This window comes from Dasypus novemcinctus, chromosome 15, assembly GCF_030445035.2.
Source record: "Dasypus novemcinctus isolate mDasNov1 chromosome 15, mDasNov1.1.hap2, whole genome shotgun sequence".
Taxonomy (NCBI): Eukaryota; Metazoa; Chordata; class Mammalia; order Cingulata; family Dasypodidae; genus Dasypus; species Dasypus novemcinctus.
The window spans coordinates 36,287,491-36,306,237 of NC_080687.1; the positions used below are offsets into that span (position 1 = coordinate 36,287,491).

At 40.6% G+C, this 18,747-nt stretch overlaps 1 protein-coding gene across 2 annotated transcripts in view; it reads left to right on the forward strand.

Moving 5' to 3' along the window:
- The window catches only part of SLC15A1 (solute carrier family 15 member 1), a 50,951-nt gene that overhangs the window by 6,069 nt on the left and 26,135 nt on the right, over positions 1-18,747 (forward strand). Inside the window, exons 2-5 of one of the 2 annotated variants that reach the window (XM_004447778.5) lie at positions 15,769-15,785; positions 16,213-16,294; positions 16,398-16,539; positions 17,459-17,578. In XM_004447778.5, coding sequence (XP_004447835.2) covers positions 15,769-15,785; positions 16,213-16,294; positions 16,398-16,539; positions 17,459-17,578 — 361 coding nt within the window. The remainder of the gene's footprint in view (positions 1-15,768; positions 15,786-16,212; positions 16,295-16,397; positions 16,540-17,458; positions 17,579-18,747) is intronic. The other variant, XM_071208232.1, reaches the window with a different exon arrangement.

Here is an 18,747-nt window from a genome sequence, read left to right on the forward strand (position 1 = left end):
CTAAAGGTTATGTATGTCAGACATTCACCTCAAACTAAATCTAAATAATGTGTTCATTCTCTGATACTGTGTCATAAATCTAGATGAAGTTTCAAGCAACCTTTAACCATAGATAATGTTTATAAATTCTTTTCTTTCTTTTTTAAAAAATGGTTATTTTTTTCAGTATAACATGCTAATTCTAAAATTACAAGTTAAGACTGAAAAAAGTAAGTCACCAGATACTTCTATGGAGACTTGTTAGGTAATATTGAACAAAATTGGAAAATTCACATAACATTTTGCCAACATTCTCCTTTTAGGAATTTCTTATAGATATCCTCATGATAGGAAAGAAACATGTGCAACCTAAATACCAACTGGGGTGGACACTGGCATTCTCTACATAGTTTTGTAACCTAACCACACATAACACACTTAAAAGGATCATAAGCATTTTTTTTCTGGTCATGGTTTAATATCTAAGATTAAAAAACCTTTGAGTCCAAAAGTTAGTTTCTCTAGTATTAAGTGCCTCCAAAATGATTTCCCCCACCACCAAAGACCAAGATTGGTCTTTTAATTTAGTGACACTTTTAATATAACGACCCTTATGTGCCTTTTGCATTTGTTTGCTCCTATGATGATATATAACATTATCAGGACTGGCTCCAATATACTAGTTTCTGTCGCCTATTAGTCGCATGTGGTGGGAGCGTGTACCTCAGGAGGCTGATAGCGACTTCCCTTCACGTTCTTTCCTCTTACTTCCTTGTAGAGACTGTTCTGAGGAAGGGGCTGTCTTCTTGAGAGTGCATGATTTTCAGAATCTTGGTCTTTAAGTGAGCCTAACTCTAAGTTCTTAATAAAGGGTTTTCTATAATAAGGAATTTCCCAGTGTAGATAAAGGAAATAGGTTGGAGAGTAACGGTTGCTTTCCTAACACCTGGTAAAACCATCTCACCTGAGTAAATGTTCCCTGCCTCTACCTGAGGCAGAACTCAGAAACTGTCCCCTGGATCTATCTGTTTTGCATAACAAGCATAATGCTTAGTACCTTCATAACACTCTCTGACCTGCAGAAAATTTCCCTGTAATTGAGACCAAGTTAGAAATAAACCATCTCTGATTATATCCAAAGGTGGTGGATGCTGGGGCCTGCAGAGTTCATTTCTTTCTGAAGAACAGGAGTTCCCATATCTAGTTATGGAAATAAGATGCTGAAAGTCATAGGTTTTTCCTAAAAGCATCAGAGGGAGGCCATACAGGCCTCTTAAGCCTATGCTTTTAGACAGTCATGTATAGAAATTGTTTAGAAAGGTAGGAGGCTATCTGTAACCTAAGGCAGCAGGTTGTATACTTCAAATGGTCTCCAACCCAGAGCTGCCTCCTCCAGCCTGATTAGAGGACACCCAGGTTGAGGGAGGAGGTGTTTTAAAGGAAGATAAAGGCATGGCTGTCAAACACCCACAGAAGACAAGATAGGTCAAAGCCAACATCTGATTCAACCAGGAAGGATGTAACTGGCCACTTGTAGATACAGTTTAATCCTTGCATAGACAGTGAAGGAAGAAGAACCACAAGGCATTCTCTCAAGACTCGCATCAGCTGCAGCTCAAGCCGCTGCTGCGTGGCCTGTGTGGATATGTGCGGTAGCAGCTCTAGACTATAGATGAAGGAATGAAGGAATGGAGGCCTGGAGGTTCAGTACTTTGAACAATGCCGCATGCGTAGCAAGAAAGTCTCTAAGTTGAGATAGACCTGACTCTGAAGGCCCATATCTTTCTACCCAACCTATTGGATACGGGGGGCAATATTGAAATAGGGGATCTCTCTGACTCAACAACACTCTGCCACCAGTGAGTCTAAGCTGGACTCCAGCAGAGCCATTGCATACCCCCAGGGGCATCTCGTGAGACCTTTGTGAGGCACGTGGACAGCCAAAAATAACCATGACCAGCTGACTTTGTTTTATTCTGATTTATAAAACCATTTCAGATCAGCTTAGTCCTTGCAGCAACTCTCTGAAGCACTTCAGGGATGGGACATGAAGAGTCAGAAACCTGCTGAATGTGGCAGAGCAAGAAACAAAGGGTGGATACTGTTGAATTCCACTTAAAAAGGCAGATGCCAAGTACGGATTTCCATTTCAGCTGGCCAGGGCTGCTGTAGTAAATCCCACAGACTAGCTAGCTTTAGCAACAGGGGTTTGTTCTCACAGTTTGGGAAGCTACAAGTCCAACATCAAGGTGTCAGCAAAGTCTATCGCGTTCTGGTGGCAGCTTACTGGCAAAGCCTAGCTCAAGCTCTGCCTCTGACACATGGCAGTCTTTCTCTGCATCTGTCTCCCACAGTCTCCACATTTCCTCTGCTTATGAGGACTCCACTCATACTGGATTCAGGCCCACCCTGGTGCAGCTGGCCTCACCTTATCTAATAATGGCATCTTCAAAGATCCTACTTATAAACGAGTTCACATTTCCGAGGCCCAGGGGTTAGGACTTGACCGTGCCTTTGCAAGGGGCATGATTCAATCCACTATTTCTAAGCCCTCTGATAAAAAATGTAGCTTAGCAAAAATAATAAGAAGAAGGAGAAGAATGTTTTGCCAGAAAATAAAAATTTGGTAGGAAGTTTGAGTCTAGTTCTATGTAAGTAGTGATTAAGGGCCTACATTTACATAGACTGAGGCAAACTTGTATGTATTAGTTTCCTCTCACTGCTGTTATAAGTTGCTGCAAATTTTTTTGGCCTAAAACAACACAAATTTCTTATCTTACAGTTCTGAAGGTCAGAAGTCCAAGGTGGCTAAAATCCAGGTGTGCTCCTTCTGGAGGTTCTGCCCAGAAGAGGAGATTTTTTTCCTTGACTTTTCTAGCTTCCGTAGGCTACCTAAATTCTTTGGCTCATGGTTTCCTTTCAGCAGTTGCATCACTCCAACCTCTGCTTCTGTCTCCACATCTCCTTCTCCGACTCTTTTAAGGACCCTTGTGATTATATTGGGCCAACCCGGATAATCCAGAATAATCGCCCACCTTTAATCACATTTTCATAGTCCCTTTTACTACGTAAGTCTGACTCCATGAACCATTATTCTGTCTACCACATCACTGACTTCAGAAATATCATCCCGAAAACATAATGCAATACTTAAATTATTCCCCCAGTTTTACTCTTGGCAATGATAAGGAGCAGTTTTTCTCTCAGTCTGAAGCTTCTCTTTCCCACTCCAGCAAAATGCCTCATTCCTTCCACCCCCTCCAGCACCAGTCCTGGAAATGCCTTCTCTACCTCCTCCATGTTAAGGGTCTTATTAATTTCCATGCAGCAAAATATTAAGGTAGGATTTCTAACATGCTTTTTAATAAACATTGGAGATATTCATATTAATGAGATTTCATTAAGTGTAGTAAGTAGCAGTAGTCTCGTTGTTGGTTTTCCTTGTTTTCCGCACCCCATCCCTACCCCCAGTCAGTAATCACAGAAATATATAATGTACACTTATTTGATTAAGTTCTTTAGCCCAAAGAAAGGAAAACCCTGTTAGGCTTGTAAGAGCCAGCATTTCAGTGCTCACTATGTGCCAGGTACTGGCTAAATTAACTGCACGGAGACCCGATTCTAACCTCGGTTTGACTCTGTTCAGTAGTTAAATCCAAGGGATCCATCAGTGACAGTAGAAATACAGGGCCTCTCAAATATGCTGATTAGATTTGCTATCATGATACCAAGTACAAGCACAATTGTCCCAAAGTAAAGAGAAACTCATGACAGTTGATTTGAGTTCAGACTTAAGTCTTAATGTCAACAGCACCTCTGGACTTGAGCTTTCTCCGGTAGCAATCCTGTTGACATAGGCATATTAAGGTAGGAAATGCTGACTGCAATATTACATTCAGTAGATAGCTGCTCTGAATTCGATAAAAGAAGTACTTAGCAACCTCTGCCCTACCATAATAAATGTGGTTCTTAGAAACACATACCTCCCAGAAGTTAAAATGTTTCCTGAGTGATGACTAGGAACTAAATCTCAGATTTTAACTTGAGTGAGTTTAGGAATTTCATTTTCCATAATTTAGTCCTGGGTATGGTGGCTGTTACGACAAGTTGAAGTTCTCTGAACGTTTTAGTCTGTTTTCTGCAATCCTTTTTATATTTGAAGTCAATAAAAACTTTGCGGTTGTTATTTAACAGACAGAAGTGCTACATGGGCAAAATTAAGTAGTTCCCTGTAAACCAAAACTCTGAGAAATGTATGAAAGGAATCGTTATAGTGAAGTGCCAGGATATCTGTGTGGAGATTGGTTTTTCATATCTCCCCCTTACTTTTCTATAGCAAGCTATTGCTGTAGAGCCAATATAAGTCTTTTTTTTTTTTAAGATTTATTTTTTATTAATTTCTCTCCCCTTCCCTCCCCCAACACCCCCATTGTCTGCTCTCTGTGTCCATTTGCCGCATGTTCTTTATCCGCTTCTGTTGTTGTCAGCGGCACAGGAATCTGTGTTTCTTTTTGTTGCGTCATCTTGTGTGTCAGCTCTCCGTGTGTGAGGTGCCATTCCTGGGTAGGTTGCATTTTCTTTTGAGCTGGGCGGCTCTCCGTATAGGGCACACTCCTTGCGCGTGGGGCTCCCCTGCGTGGCAGGGCACTCCTTGCACGCATCAGCACTGCGCATGGGCCAGCTCCACACGGGTCAAGGAGACCCAGGGTTTGAACTGCGGACCTCCCATGTGGTAGATGGACGCCCTAACCACTGGGCCAAGTCCGCTTCCCTCCAATATGTCTTTTTACGAATCTCACTCTGTGCTTTATTTCATCTTTGGGAGACCATGTTAAAGTCACATTATCTGAAGTTTAAGTAGCCAAAAAAGTGTACATACCTTTGTGACCTCAAGAAGACAAAGCACCGTTGCAATGAAAGGGGGCTTTGACAAATACTGAGAACTTTGTGTAGCGCTTAGAAAAGCATGATTGCCTGATTGGTCCTTTTTATTTCACTGGAGAGTGGTCCTCTCCCCAGGCTAGTGATGATCCATGGCAACATGTAGTATCTGTAGCTGGTGTAGTGTGTCAATCTTGGTCCCAAAGGCAAACCCATGGTATATTCAGAAGAGGAGGATGCATTTGCAAAAAATTTACTTAGAAGGGAGCAGGTGACATAGAACCATAAATGATAGTGCAGGTACCCCTTGGGCTGGTCATGGCCTGGCTATCACCACTTGTAGGCCTCCAGGATGAGGGGGAAGGAACAGTTACCAACACCTGGAAGGAGATTGTCACATGGAGAGGGCCAACGTCAGAGGAGCAGTGAGTGTCACTTGTGGACACAGCCAGTCTGAAGGGACCTTGCAGGGAGGGAGTCAGGATGAAAATACCCTGACCCTTTCCCCCCCTCCCTCAGATCTCCTGCCAGGGTTCCCCATTGGCCAAACTCATTGGAAACTAGAGGGCATGAGAACAATGATGAAATCCATACAGGTCAGCTTCACGGGCAGAAGGAGGGGCAAATGGAATCAGCAAGTGGCAGGGCCAGAAGACGAATATTGTACTTCATGGCGATTATGAGTTGAATCGTGCCTCCCCCAGAGATATACTGAAGTCTTCACCCCAGTACCTCAGAATGTGGTTTTATTTGGAAACAGGGCTTTGAAAATGTAATTAAGATAATGCTAAACTGGTTTAGGGTAAGCCCTAATCTAATATGACTAGTGTCCTTATAAGGAGAGAAGAAACAAAGGCAGACAAAGGGGAGACTGCCATGTGTAGATGGAGGATGCGGATAAGGGAGGCATCCCCAGGGCACTGGACACCAAGGACTGCCGGCCAACCCCCAGAAGCTAGAAGAGGCGAGGAAGGCGTGTCCCCTCCAAGTTTCAGAGGGAGCTCGGCCCAGCTGACAAATTGCTTTTGGACTTCCAGCCTCCAGATAATAATTTCTGTTGTCTGAAGCCGCCCAGTCTGTGGTACTTTGTTACAGCAGCCCTAGGATACTAAGATAATGACTACTATGAATGAGTTTTTGGAATACTTATTCGTCCTACAAACGTTTCCTTTCTACTCTGGGAAAAGCACCTGCTAGGTCTGGGGATTCTGAGATGCTGCCATTTCCCTCGGTGGGCACTGACGTGTGGAGCCCAGCACTGGGGCTCCAGCCACATGTAACTCCTCCAGCAATCCCCTAAGGTGGGTGGTCTTACCTTAAATTTATAGATGGGCTGTCCAAAGGAAAGACTGGCCTACCCGAAGTGACAGCTGGGAGGTAACAGCTGAGATTTAGTCTTAAGCCTGAGTCCACGGTCCGCGTTCTTCATGGAACTGTGATGCCCTTTGCCCCTGCCCACAAAGATGTCAACTGTGCAGCAAACCAGTCTATTTGCAACAAAGAATCTTCATCCAGAACAGGAATAGGCGGGAACCTTCAGTGCCCTGTGAAATCGGGACAGTTTATTTTCTACCTTAGGATGAGGACTAAAAGAGCCCTGCTGCTCTAGAGTGGTGACAATGTGGGGCTGCCTGGTGCAAGAGCCCCTGGAACTTAAGATGGGCACAAGCAGGCAGGAAGGCTCTGCCCTCTGCCAAGGAGATGAATGGATGGAGGATTCGAGGATCACATGGTCTGGATAAAAAGGGAGCTCCTCAGGCAGAGCTGTGGTTTTGTTTATGGTGTGATGGGACTGTTGTACATGCAGATAATTAAAAATGGGGCAAATCTGAGAGGAAGGGCCCAGAGTGGGGAGCGGCATAAGAGATGGAGGTGGGGACACTGTGGTGGAGACTTCAGTGTGCCGCTTAGCTTCTATGTTCAGTTTCTGCTCTGGGCACCTGGCATGGAAGGCTTGGAGCCAGGGAAGAGATATAACTTACTTATGGAGGAAAACTGGTTGGTGGCATCACAAAAAGTTGAACATAGAATTACCATATGACCTAGCAATCCCACTTCTAGGTGTAGATACCAAAGAACGGAAAGCAGGGACTCAGGCAGATCTTTGTACACTAGTATTTATAGCAGCATTAGTCCCATGAGCCCAAAGATGGAAGCAACCAAAGGGTCCGTCAACAGATGAATGGATAAACAAAATGTGGCTTTGTTTTATTTATATATATATAGTATATTATTTTATATATATAGTAATATTCACTATATATAGTATGTATAGTAATATTATTCAGCCATAAAAAGGGATGAAGTCCTGATGCATGCTACAACATGGATAAACCTTGAAGACATCATGTTGAGTGAAATAAGCCAGACACAAAAGAACAAATATTGTATGACTTTGTTTATATGAATATCAGAATAAGCAAATTCACAGAGACAGAATGTAGGTTAGAAGTTACAAGGGGTTAGAGAGATGAAATGGGGAATTATTGCTTAAAGTGTACAGAGTTTCTGTTTTGGATGATAAAAAATGTGTAGTAATGGAAGGTAGTGATGGTAGCACAACGCTGTAAAATTAATGCCCCTGAATTGTAAACTTAAAAATGACTAAAATGGCAACTTTCATGCTATGTATTTGTTAAAATGATTTTAAAAAAAAAAAGGGTATGTAGTCAAATCAGGCAAAAACTACATCACAGCATCAAAGTGTGGTCCCTGGACCAGCAGCGTCAGCCTCACCTTGGAAATGAAATGTCAGTTCTCTGGGACAGAGAAATGTCAGCCTTCTCAAATATAAAACCACAATGGCAAGCATTGATTTTTCAGTTGAGCAGCTTTTCAAATGGGCAACACTATAACAACTCACAGGGAACTATAGGGCTTTAAGGACTATTTTTAATTCTCCTGTGCAGGGATTCTCAGTGTGATCCTTGGGCCGGTGTTAACGGCATTACCTCTGCATGATTTTTCTTTAAACTTACAAATGCTCTTACAACAACAGAAAAAATTTTTAAGCAAACACTTGCATCTACCCTAGTACTACAGAATCAGCAGCTCTGGAGATCAGGCCTAGCAATCTGTTCTAACAAGCCCTCTAGGTGATTCTGAGGTACTGTGATGTTTTAGAAAGTCTGCTGAAGGGTCACTTATTCTTAATAGAGTTAGGACATGTTTAGGAAGCCCTGAAACAAAGAACTCTAAAATGACGGTAGACTTGTGGCATCAATGGGGGCTGATGAAGGGGAAAGGGGTTTAGCATGTACCAGAACATTGATAAATATAAGACACATATTGGTAGAGGCAGGAAGAGGAGGTGTTAAATCTAGAGACAGGGGTATAGGGTAGCTCTTGCCAAAATCCAGGGAAGACCTGAGGGCAGGGTCTGAGATGAAGGGATGAGGGGGACTCCTATGATTTAGAAGGTAGAGTCTACTGGCTTGGTTGCACTCACTCATTTATAGTCCCGCCTTTTCCTTCTTGCTCTTGTAATTCGTTCTTTTAAAAATAGGCCCTGGCTACATGCTACAAACAGGTAAGTAATATTTTTCATTCCCCAGCCATCTGGATAGCACATGATTCTTCCACTTGAGGAGGCAAAAATAGAAATTATTTCCCAATTGCATTGTGGCGAACCATACAGATCAGTAGTTTGGCAGCTCAGGAGTAAGTACCCAATGCTGCCTGGTAGGGCAGAGAAGGATTTTTTCCTTGACAAATCAATTTTATTGGTACATATTAATAAAGCATAAATCCAACCAAAGTGTATGATCAATGGTATTTGATGTAATCACACATTTGTGCATTCATGTCTTCAATCATTCTTAGAATACTGGCATTATTCCAATAATAATAATATGCAACAAACAAAACGCATCACCTCTCAATCCCTCTTCGCTTCCCCTGCCATACATAGTTATTCTTTTTCCTTCTTTCTGTTTATTTGTTTTTATATTTCGTAAAAACAGTCTTATATATGCAGTATCACCCGTCTTTGTATTTTACATGAGGTTTTATTATCTTGTAGAGTCCCATGTTACAGATTTAGCTTTCCTACTAGGAATAAACATGACCTTAGACTTTCCCTTTCAACCACTGTCATACCCACACGATAGGACTGCTAGTTACAAACATCACGACATGCTTTGACCATTTCTATTCATTTCCAAAGATTTACAAACAACCTTTTATCAATTCTTCACAGATTAACCCTTAGCTTTCCATTCTCTACTCTCCTATTTTCTGGTGATCTATATTCTCATTATTAACTCCATGAGTTTATACAATATACTTAGTTCATAATAGTACAATCATACAGTATTTGTCATTTTGTGTCTGGCTTGCTTCACTCAACATAATGTCCTCCAGGTTCATCCACATTGTCATATGATTCATGTCTTCATTTCTTCTTTCCACTGCATAATATTCCATTGTGTGTACATACCACAATTTGTTTATCCATTTATCATTGATGGACAATTGGGTTGTTTCCAACTTTTGGCAATTGTGAATAATGCTGCTATGAACATCTGTGTGCAGATGTCTGTTCATGTTACTGCTCTCAGTTCTTCTGGGTATGTGCCTAGCAATGGTATTGCTGGGTCTCATGACAAGTCTATGTTCAACTTCCTTAGGAACTACTAAATAGTCCTCCACAGTGGCTGTACCATTCTACATTCCCACCAACAATGAATAAAAGTTCCTATTTCTCCACATCTTCTCCAACATTTGCAGTTTTTTTACTTTTTAATAGCAGCCAGTGTAATAGGTGTAAAATGATATCTCATTGTAGTTTTGATTTGCATTTCCCTTATTGCTAGTGATGTTTAACATTTTTTTTCATGTGTTTCTTCAGCAATTGTATTTCTTCTTTGGACAATTTTCAAGTCTTTTGTCCATTTTTAATTGGGTAGTTTGTCCTTTTATTGTTGAATGTAGTATCTCTTTGTATATCATGGATATAAACGCTTATTGGATATGTAATTGCCAAATATTTTTTCCCATTGAGTCGGCTGCCTTTTCACCCATTTAACAAAATCCTCTGGGTTGTAAAAGTGTTTAATTTTGAGGAGGTCCCATTAATCTGTTTTTTCTCTTGTTGCCCGTGCTTTGGGTGTAAGGTGTAAGAGACTACTGCCTACCACAAGATTTGAAGATGTTTTCCTACATTTACTTCTAGGAGTTTTATGGTGTTGCTTTTATATTTAGTCTTGATCCATTTTGAATTAATTTTTTATAAGGTGTGAGGTAGGGGTCCTCTTTCTTTCTTTTGGATATGGATATCCAGTTCTTCCAGTACCATTTGTTGAACAGAGGCCCAGCTGAGTGGGCTTAACAGCCTTGTCAAAAATCAGTTGACTGTAGATACGAGGGTATTTCTGAGTTCTCTATTCTGTTCCATTTGTCATGTCTATCTTTATGCCAGTACCATGCTGTTTTTACCACTGTAACTGGGTAATATGCTTTAAACAAAGTAAGAGTCCTTCAAATTCATTCTTTTTTAAAAGATCTTTTTGGATATTTGAGACCCCTTAAGTCTTCTTTGGTTTCTTTTAGCAATGCTTTGTATACAGGTCCTATGTCCTTGCTAAAGTTTATTCCTAAATATTTTATTGTTTTAGTTGCTATTATAAATGGAATTTTTTTTTCTGATTTCCTCCTCAGATTGCACATCAGTAGTATATAGAAACTTCTAATTTTTGCATATTAATCTTATATCCCACCACTTTGCTGAACTCATCTATTGATTCTAGTAGCTCTGTTATGGATTTTTCAGGAGATCCTAGATATAGGATCATATCATCAGCAAATAGTGAAAGTTTTACTTTTTCCTTTCCTATTTTAGTGCCTTTTATTTGTTTATCTAGCCTAATTGCTTTAGCTAGAACTTCTAGCACAATATTGAATAACAATGGTGGCTGTGGGCATCCTTGTCTTGTTCTTGATTTCAGTGGGATAGCTTTCAGTCGTTCACCATTGAGTGCAATGCTAGCTATAGGTTTTTCATATATTCCCTTTACCATATTGAGAAAACTTCATTCTATTCCTATCTTTTGGAGTATTTTTATCAAGAAAGGATGCTATATTTTGTCAAATGCCTTCTCTGCATCAGTTAAGAGGATCATGTGATTTTTCTTCTTCAGTTTATCAATGTGGTTTAACATTAATTGATTTTCTTGTGTTGAACCATCCTTGCATACCTGGGATAAAACCCACTTCACTGTGGTGTATAATTATTTTAATGTGCTTTTGGATTCTGTTCGCAAATATTTTGTTGAGGATTTTTGCATCTATTATCATTAGAGATACTGGTCTGTACTTTTCTTTTTTTGTAGTATCTTTATCTGGTTTTCTTGTTAGGGTCATGTTGGCTTCTAGAATGAGTTTGGTAGCATTCTTTCCTGTTCAATTTTTTGGAAGAGCTTGAGCAAAGATTGATATTAGGTCATTTTTGAATGATTGGTAAAATTCACTTCTGACACCATCTGGTCCTGGGCTTTTTATCTTTAGGAGTTTTTTGATAACTGTTTCAATCTCTTCACTTGTGATTCATTTGTTGAGGGTCACTGAAGGTGACTTGTGTGTTTCTTCTATACATTGTCTAGTTTTTTGGCACACAATTGTTCATAGTATTCTCTTTTTTAAAAATTTATTTATTTCTCCCCTCCTCATTGTTTGTGCTTGCTGTCTGCTCTCATTGTGTGCTCTCTGTGTCTGCTTGTTTTCTTTCTTTCTTTTTTTTTAGAAGGTCCTGGGAACTGAACCCAGGACCTTCCATGTGGGAGATAGACACCCAATTGCTTGAGCCACCACTGTTCCCTCATGTTGTGGCTCTCATTGTGTCTCCTTGTTGTGTCATCTTGTTGCATCAGCTCACCACTCCAGCCTGTTGCATCAGCTCACTGTCTTGCTCATCTTCTTTAGGAGACACTGGGAACCAAACTCAGGACCTCCCTTGTGGTAGGTGGGCACCCAACTGCTTGAGCCACATCTGCTTCCCCATAGTATTCTCTTATGATCTCTCTTATTTCTCCGGGGTCAGTTGTAGTATCCCACCTCTCATTTCTGATTTTATTTATTTTCGTCTTCTCTCTTTTTTTTCTTTGTCAGTCTAGCTAAGGGTTTGTTGATTTTGTTGATCTTCTCAAAGAACCAACTTTTGGTTTTGTTGATTCTCTCTATTCTTTTTTTTGTAGTTTCCTGTTCTTTTTCTATTTCCCACAGGTGTGCAGTTTGATCTTCAGTTTTAGCTCTTCTTTTTTAATGTAAGCATTGAGGGCTTAAATTTCCCTCTCAGTGCTGCCTTTGCAGTTTCCCATAGGTTTTGATATATGTTGTGTTCTCATTTTCATTCATCTCAAGATATTTGCTGGATTCTCTTGCAATTTCTTCTTTGACCCAGTGATTGTTTAAGAGTGCATTGTTTAATTTCCATTATTTATGAAATTTCTCTTTTTCTGTCCATTATTGAAGCTGGAAGTCTTCATTCTGTTATGATCAGAGAAAATGTTTTGTATAAGTTCAACCTTTTAAAATTTATTGGGACTTTTCTTGTGACCCAGCATATGGTCTATCTTGGAGAAGGATCCATGGGCACTTGAAAAGAAAGTGTATCCTGCTGTATTGGGATGCAGTGCTCTTTAGATATCTGTTAGGTCTAATTCATTTATCATATTACTCAAGTTCTTTTTCTTTATCTTCTGTCCAGATGTTCTATCAATACTGAGAGTGGTGTATTGAAGTCTCCACCTATTTATTGTAGAAACATCTATTTCTCCCTTCAGTTTTGCCAGTGTGTGCTTCATATATCTTAGGGCACTTGGGTTAGATGCAGAAATAATTTAGTATAGTTATTTCTTCTTGGTGAGTTGCCTCTTTAATTAATATGTAATGACCTTCTTCATCCCTTATAACAGTTTTGCATTTGAAATCTATTTTTTCCTATATATCAGTATCAATATCCAGATCATTTTTGGCCACTATTTGCATGGAATAACTTTTTCCAACCTTTCAATTTTAACCTGGTTGTGCCCTCATATCTGAGGTGGGTCTCTTGTAGATAATGTATAGATGACTCATTTTTTAAATCCATTCAGTCTATGTCTTTTGATTGGGGAATTCAATCCATTAACACTCAATGTTATTACTGTAAAGGCATTACTTACTTCAATCATTTTGTCCTCCAGCTCTCTGTCGTCATATTTTTCTATTGCCTTCTTACCTTTAGTTTACCCTTCCTAAAAATACTCATTTCTAAATTCTTCTTCAAATCTCTTGCCCTTATTTTTTCCTTTAAAGCTGCAGCACACCCTTTAGTATCTCTTGTAATTCTGGTCTTTTGGTAACGTATTCTATCCATTTTTATTTGTCTGTGAAGACTGAACTCACCGTCATTTTTGAAGGACAGTTTTCCTGGATACAGAATTTTGGCTGGCAGTTTTTCTTTTTCAGTACCTTAAATACATCAAACCACTTTCTTCTTGCCTCTATGGCTTCTGATGAGAGGTTGGCACTTAATCTTATTGATTTTCCCTTGTATGTGATGCTTTGCTTTTATCTTCCTGCTTTCAGAATCCTTTCTTTATCTCTGATATTTGTTAGTCTGAATAGTAGGTGTCTTGGGGTAGGTCTGTTTGGATTTATTCTGTTTTGGGTGCATTGTCCTTTTTGAATATTGATATTTATGTCTTTCGTAAAGGTTGGGAAGTTTCCATTCATTATTTCCTCAATATTCTTCCCCTTTTCCATTGTCTTCTCCTTCTGGAACCCTGATATCACAAATATTTGTGTGTTTCTCACTGTCATTCAATTCCCTAAGACTCTGTTCCATTTTTTCCAATGTCTTCTCTTTCTGTTCTGTCATTTCCAGTTCAGATGTTCTGTCTTCAAGCTATTCAAATCTACTCTTATGTGCCTCTAATGTATTTTTTTCCTCTCTCCTTCCTCACCTCCCCCCGCCCCAGTTGTCTGCTCTCTGTGTCCATTCACCATGTGTTCTTCTGTGTCCACTTGTGTTCTTGTCAGCAGCACCAGGAATCAGTGTCTCGTTTTTGTTGCATCATCTTGCTGCATCAACTCTGTGTGTGTGTGGCGCCACTCCTGGGCAGGCTGCACTTTTTTCATGCTGGGTGACTCTCCTTACGGGGCACACTCCTTGTGCATGGGCCTCCCCTACACAGGGGACACCTCTGAGTGGCACGGCACTCCTTGCGTGCATCAGCACTGCGCATGGACCAGCTCGTCACACAGGTCAGGAGGCCCTGGGTTTGAACCTTGGACCTCCCATGTGGTAGGTGGTTGCCCTATCCGTTGGGCCAAATCTGCTTCCCTCTAATGTATTTTTAATCTCATCCATTGTGTCTTTCATTCCTATAATGTCTGTTACTTTTCTTTTGAGGCTTCCAAATTGTTCTTTATGATCACCCAGTGTTTTCTAAATATCCTTTATTTCTTTAGTCATATTTTCCTTAAATTCTTTGAGGTGATTTAGGAGAGTTGTGTGATTATCATTGATTAATTGTCTTAGATCCTGTATCTCTTCAGGATATTTGGTTAGTTACTTTGGCGGGACCATCTCTTCCTGTTTCCTACTATGGCTTGTAATTTTTTGCTGATATCTAGGCATCTGAACTGGTGAATTTAATTTGATAGTCAATTTCTTTCTCTTGCATATTGGGTTTTTTTTTTCTTCCCCACAGCTCTTCTTTGATATTTGGTTCAACTTATTCTAAGTCCTTAAAATTGCCTGGCTTAAGTTATCAAGATTGGGCCAGGGATTCACAAATGGGGCTATAGATTTTCTTCCAGGAGTAGGATCCAGAGAGTACCATAAAAAGGTTTTGTCCATGCAATTTCCAGACTGGTCAGCAGATAGCACTCATCAGGGCACCTTTCCACAGAGGTGTTTCAGTTTGTACTTACCTATGTTCCTGCATTGAATCTCCAGAATGGAGATTCAAAGCAGTTTCTGCTGGCTGAATTCACTGAAGAAAAGCCCCCTGGCTCCCCCTCCCCTTTCCCTTGAAACAGCTGTCAGGGAGGAAGATGTCTGTTCTCGATTGGCTGCAGTGAGCCAGAGGTTTTATCCTAGCTTAGTATCTTGGGGGTGGGGAAGAGGAGCCCTTCCCAGCCACAATGGGGGCTTGGTAACTCACATTTGTCATTTTGCCTTCTTCATCTCTCTGTCCCTTACCCCCCCACCCTGCAAGTTGTGTAGCACTGCCCTGGTCTGCTGATCCCCAAAGCAGATCCCTTGGACAACTTTTGGCTCTTTCTCTGTTGTTTTTGTGAGAGCACTGAGCTCTGCCTGTTAGTCTGACACCAGCTTCCCACAATCCTCCCGAGAAGGCTTTTTATAGGTAATCTTGCTGGCAAGACTTAAAGCATGAGTAGAAAGAGGTACAGTAAGAGGGCAGAGGCATTCCTGGCAATGGCATTGCTGCTTCGTGTTAAGTACTTGATGTTTAGTAGCCTTGGAGCTCTCTGCATGGGGAGGGGACTGGCAGGAAGACAGGGCCCAGCTAATAGGGAATGTGACTAAATCCTGAGGTATTAAATTAGGCACCCGCAAGCACCTTACAGTTCAACTATTTTATTCTCACAATAACCTGATGACCTTGTGAGATAATGAAGGACATGCTAAACTGTTTTGATTTTATCCTGTGGTGATGGGCAGCCTTTGAATTGTTTTAAGGAGGCAATGGTTTGGGTGTGCCTCTAGGACTGGACATCATTCCCAGAGGAGCTTATCAAAGGGAATGCAGGTACCCAGAGCCCATTCCAGAGCTGTAGACTGGATCTCAGGGCTGGGATCCAGGAGAGCCTGGCAGGAAGAGCCAGAGGGTCTGCATTTAGAGGTAGACAAAAGTATTTTAATTGCTTGACTTTAATAATGGCATTTTGTTTTTCTTTTAGGATTCTCTAAATCAAGCGTGAGTATCCTTTTTTCCTCCATGTATCTTCATTTTGTAAATTTGATGATGATGATGATTTATTTTGCTCATAAATGTTCACAACCATGCTTCATTCACTTAACAAATAGGTATTGCACATCTAACATCAATGAGGGGATAACCCTGAATTTCTATGTGAAATGTCAAATGTCCTCTATTTAGGAAGTGCTGTCTATGATCTTTCTTAGAATAAAAATAAAACCAAATGCTTTATTTCATTGTTGTCTCTATGTGGAAAGATTAATATAAGGGAATGAAAATTTTAAAATTCTGGATCCCACTTTCTGGGTAGTCACTGATAATTTACTAAACATGCACTGTCTGCTTTCATGCCGTTGGTACTAATTTGTGACTATAGACCAATGAGTAGCATATTTCAATCCTATATGGGTTTTCTTTTTCTCAGACTTGCTTTGGTTATCCCCTGAGCATCTTCTTCATCGTGATCAATGAGTTCTGTGAAAGATTTTCCTACTATGGAATGAGAGGTAATTATTTTAAACATTCCTTGCCGTTTGGTGAACGCATGAGCTACCATAGCCAGTCCTAACTTTGTTTCTCCCTCCTCCTCCACTTTGCCTCTGTAAAAAGCACTCCTGATTCTATACTTCACAAATTTCATTGGATGGGATGATAATCTGTCCACCGCCATCTACCACACATTTGTTGCTCTGTGCTACCTGACGCCAATCCTTGGAGCTGTAGTTGCTGATTCGTGGCTGGGAAAGTTCAAGTGAGTAGTTGAAACTTTCCTTGTTAACAAACCAAAACATTTTTATAAACTTTATGGTTTGGGGTGGTGGAATCTGGGAACAAAGAATCAAAGAGCATGAACACCTAGGAGAATATTCCAGACCCAGCTTCTGCACATAATTTTATCCCAGAACCAAGCACAGCATCTGTTTTTTTAGCAGAGTGAATACAGGTAGCCTTGGTAGACTTTTTTCCCCCTCCTCCAAACATTTACAATGTCTTTGTTTCATTCTGAAATAGCAGCAGGGATACTCTTTGTCACTAAAGATGTCTGGGGCACTAGGCTAAGGGCTGGGAAAACAAAGGAGCTCCCTAATATGTGTCCTCACTGCTGCAGGGCTTGAGCTGCTCAACAGCAGAGAGGATATGTGGTCACTGGTCCTGCAGGAAGGGCTCCAAGAGCAGACTTAATGGGGGGCTATCAGGAAAAGTTTCCTCAGACTTAATGAAGAATAAAGTAGAGGCTTTTACAGGCCCAAGGAATGACACAGGCAGAAGCATGAACATTTGCTAATTATCTCAAAAACAATTCTACAGAAATATAACCAGCAGGCCCCCCCCTGGCCAAATATTGTTACAAGTCATGCTGGTAGGTAAGTATCTCTCACTGTGTATGGACATAAATACTAATTTCAGTAGTTAAGAAAAATAAAACATTGTATCTTTCAAGTTGTTCAAAGATAAAGTGGATCTTCCCTCTCCCCCTGGCGCCTCTGGACACAGTTCTGTTCTACACTTGCATCAAGTTTCTTTACCAGTTTTACTTAAGTTTGAGAAACAAGCAATTTCATGACTGGGCTTTTGAAAGTTTTGAAGGAAGGTGCCTATTTTATGGTGGAAAAGGAAGTGTACTGCAAGGGTGCAATGAACTTACATTCTCTTAACTCTTTTAAACATAGGACAATTGTGTTCCTCTCCATTGTCTACACATTTGGACAAGTAATCACTGCAGTAAGCTCAATTAGTGACCTCACAGAACACAGCCAAGATGGAATCTCCAGTAACATCTCTGTACATGTGTAAGTTGATGTTATCTAACCTTCCACTGGTTATGGATTGCTGCTGTAATTTTTAGTATCTTTCCTTGACCTTCATTGTGTGCGTGAGGAGGCTTTTCTTTCCTCATCAGAGCTATAGAGAAGGCTGTTTTCTTGACTAGGAGCTGGGTCTTCAGTGTGTCACCATCATAATGTTTGGAGCCATTGTTCTCTTTGAGGCGTGGCTGTCCTGTACCTCTCACAGCACTCTCGGCCAGTGGGTACAGCATCTGGGTTAGCTTGATCTTCCCTAGAGGGACATAACCCTCCATAGACCTGACCATTAATGCCAAAAGGTTTCCTCAAGGCTCTGGTACCATTTCCATCTTCATCACACTTCTGCCTTTTTTTTTTCAGGTGGTCCTGGGGATTAAACCCAGGATCTCAAACATGGGAAGCAGGCACTTGAGCTACATCTGCTCCCCAATTCGTTTTCATAAAGATTTGTTCCAGCCATATGTGCTAGGTTCTTGATCAAACATAGTATTGGCAAATGCCCCTCCGCTAGATTAATTCCCCTTTATTAAAATCTGTCCTCATAGACTAGTTGTAACAATTTATTTTGTTACCTGTTCTTGTGCTTCAGCTCTTTGATCTATAGGAATCAACTTACTAATGGGTTGGGAATATATAATTGAAATTCAAATTATCTGCAGTCCCCACATTTCTAGCTTGTCAGGACATTGGACTACTATCTAGACTAGGTCCCCTGATGCCATTACCCTTGTTTCCCACAGGGAACTGTGTTGGCTGAAGGGAGTGATATGAGCATTGACTTTCAGTATTTGGTTCCCAGCTCTCCCACAGAGAGAGCTATATGAGCTTGGGCAAATTATCTTCTGCATGCTTCCTTTTTCTAATCTCTAATGTGGAGTAGGAGCATGGACTTTGGAGCCAGGTTCATATTCTGGCTGTACTCATTAACTTCGTGATTGTAAGCAAGTTTCTTAAACTTCTGTGCTCAGTTTCCTCATCTGTAACAGTACCTACGTAATATAAAGCGTTAGTTTTAAAGCATTGCTAAACTTCTCACAAGAGTGCATGGTACATAATATTCAACTGGCCACTTACTGTCTTTCAAAATGTTTAGAGTAACAATGTTAAACATGAGTTGTGTTAAGAAACAAGTTTAAAGAGAAATTTCAGTCAGT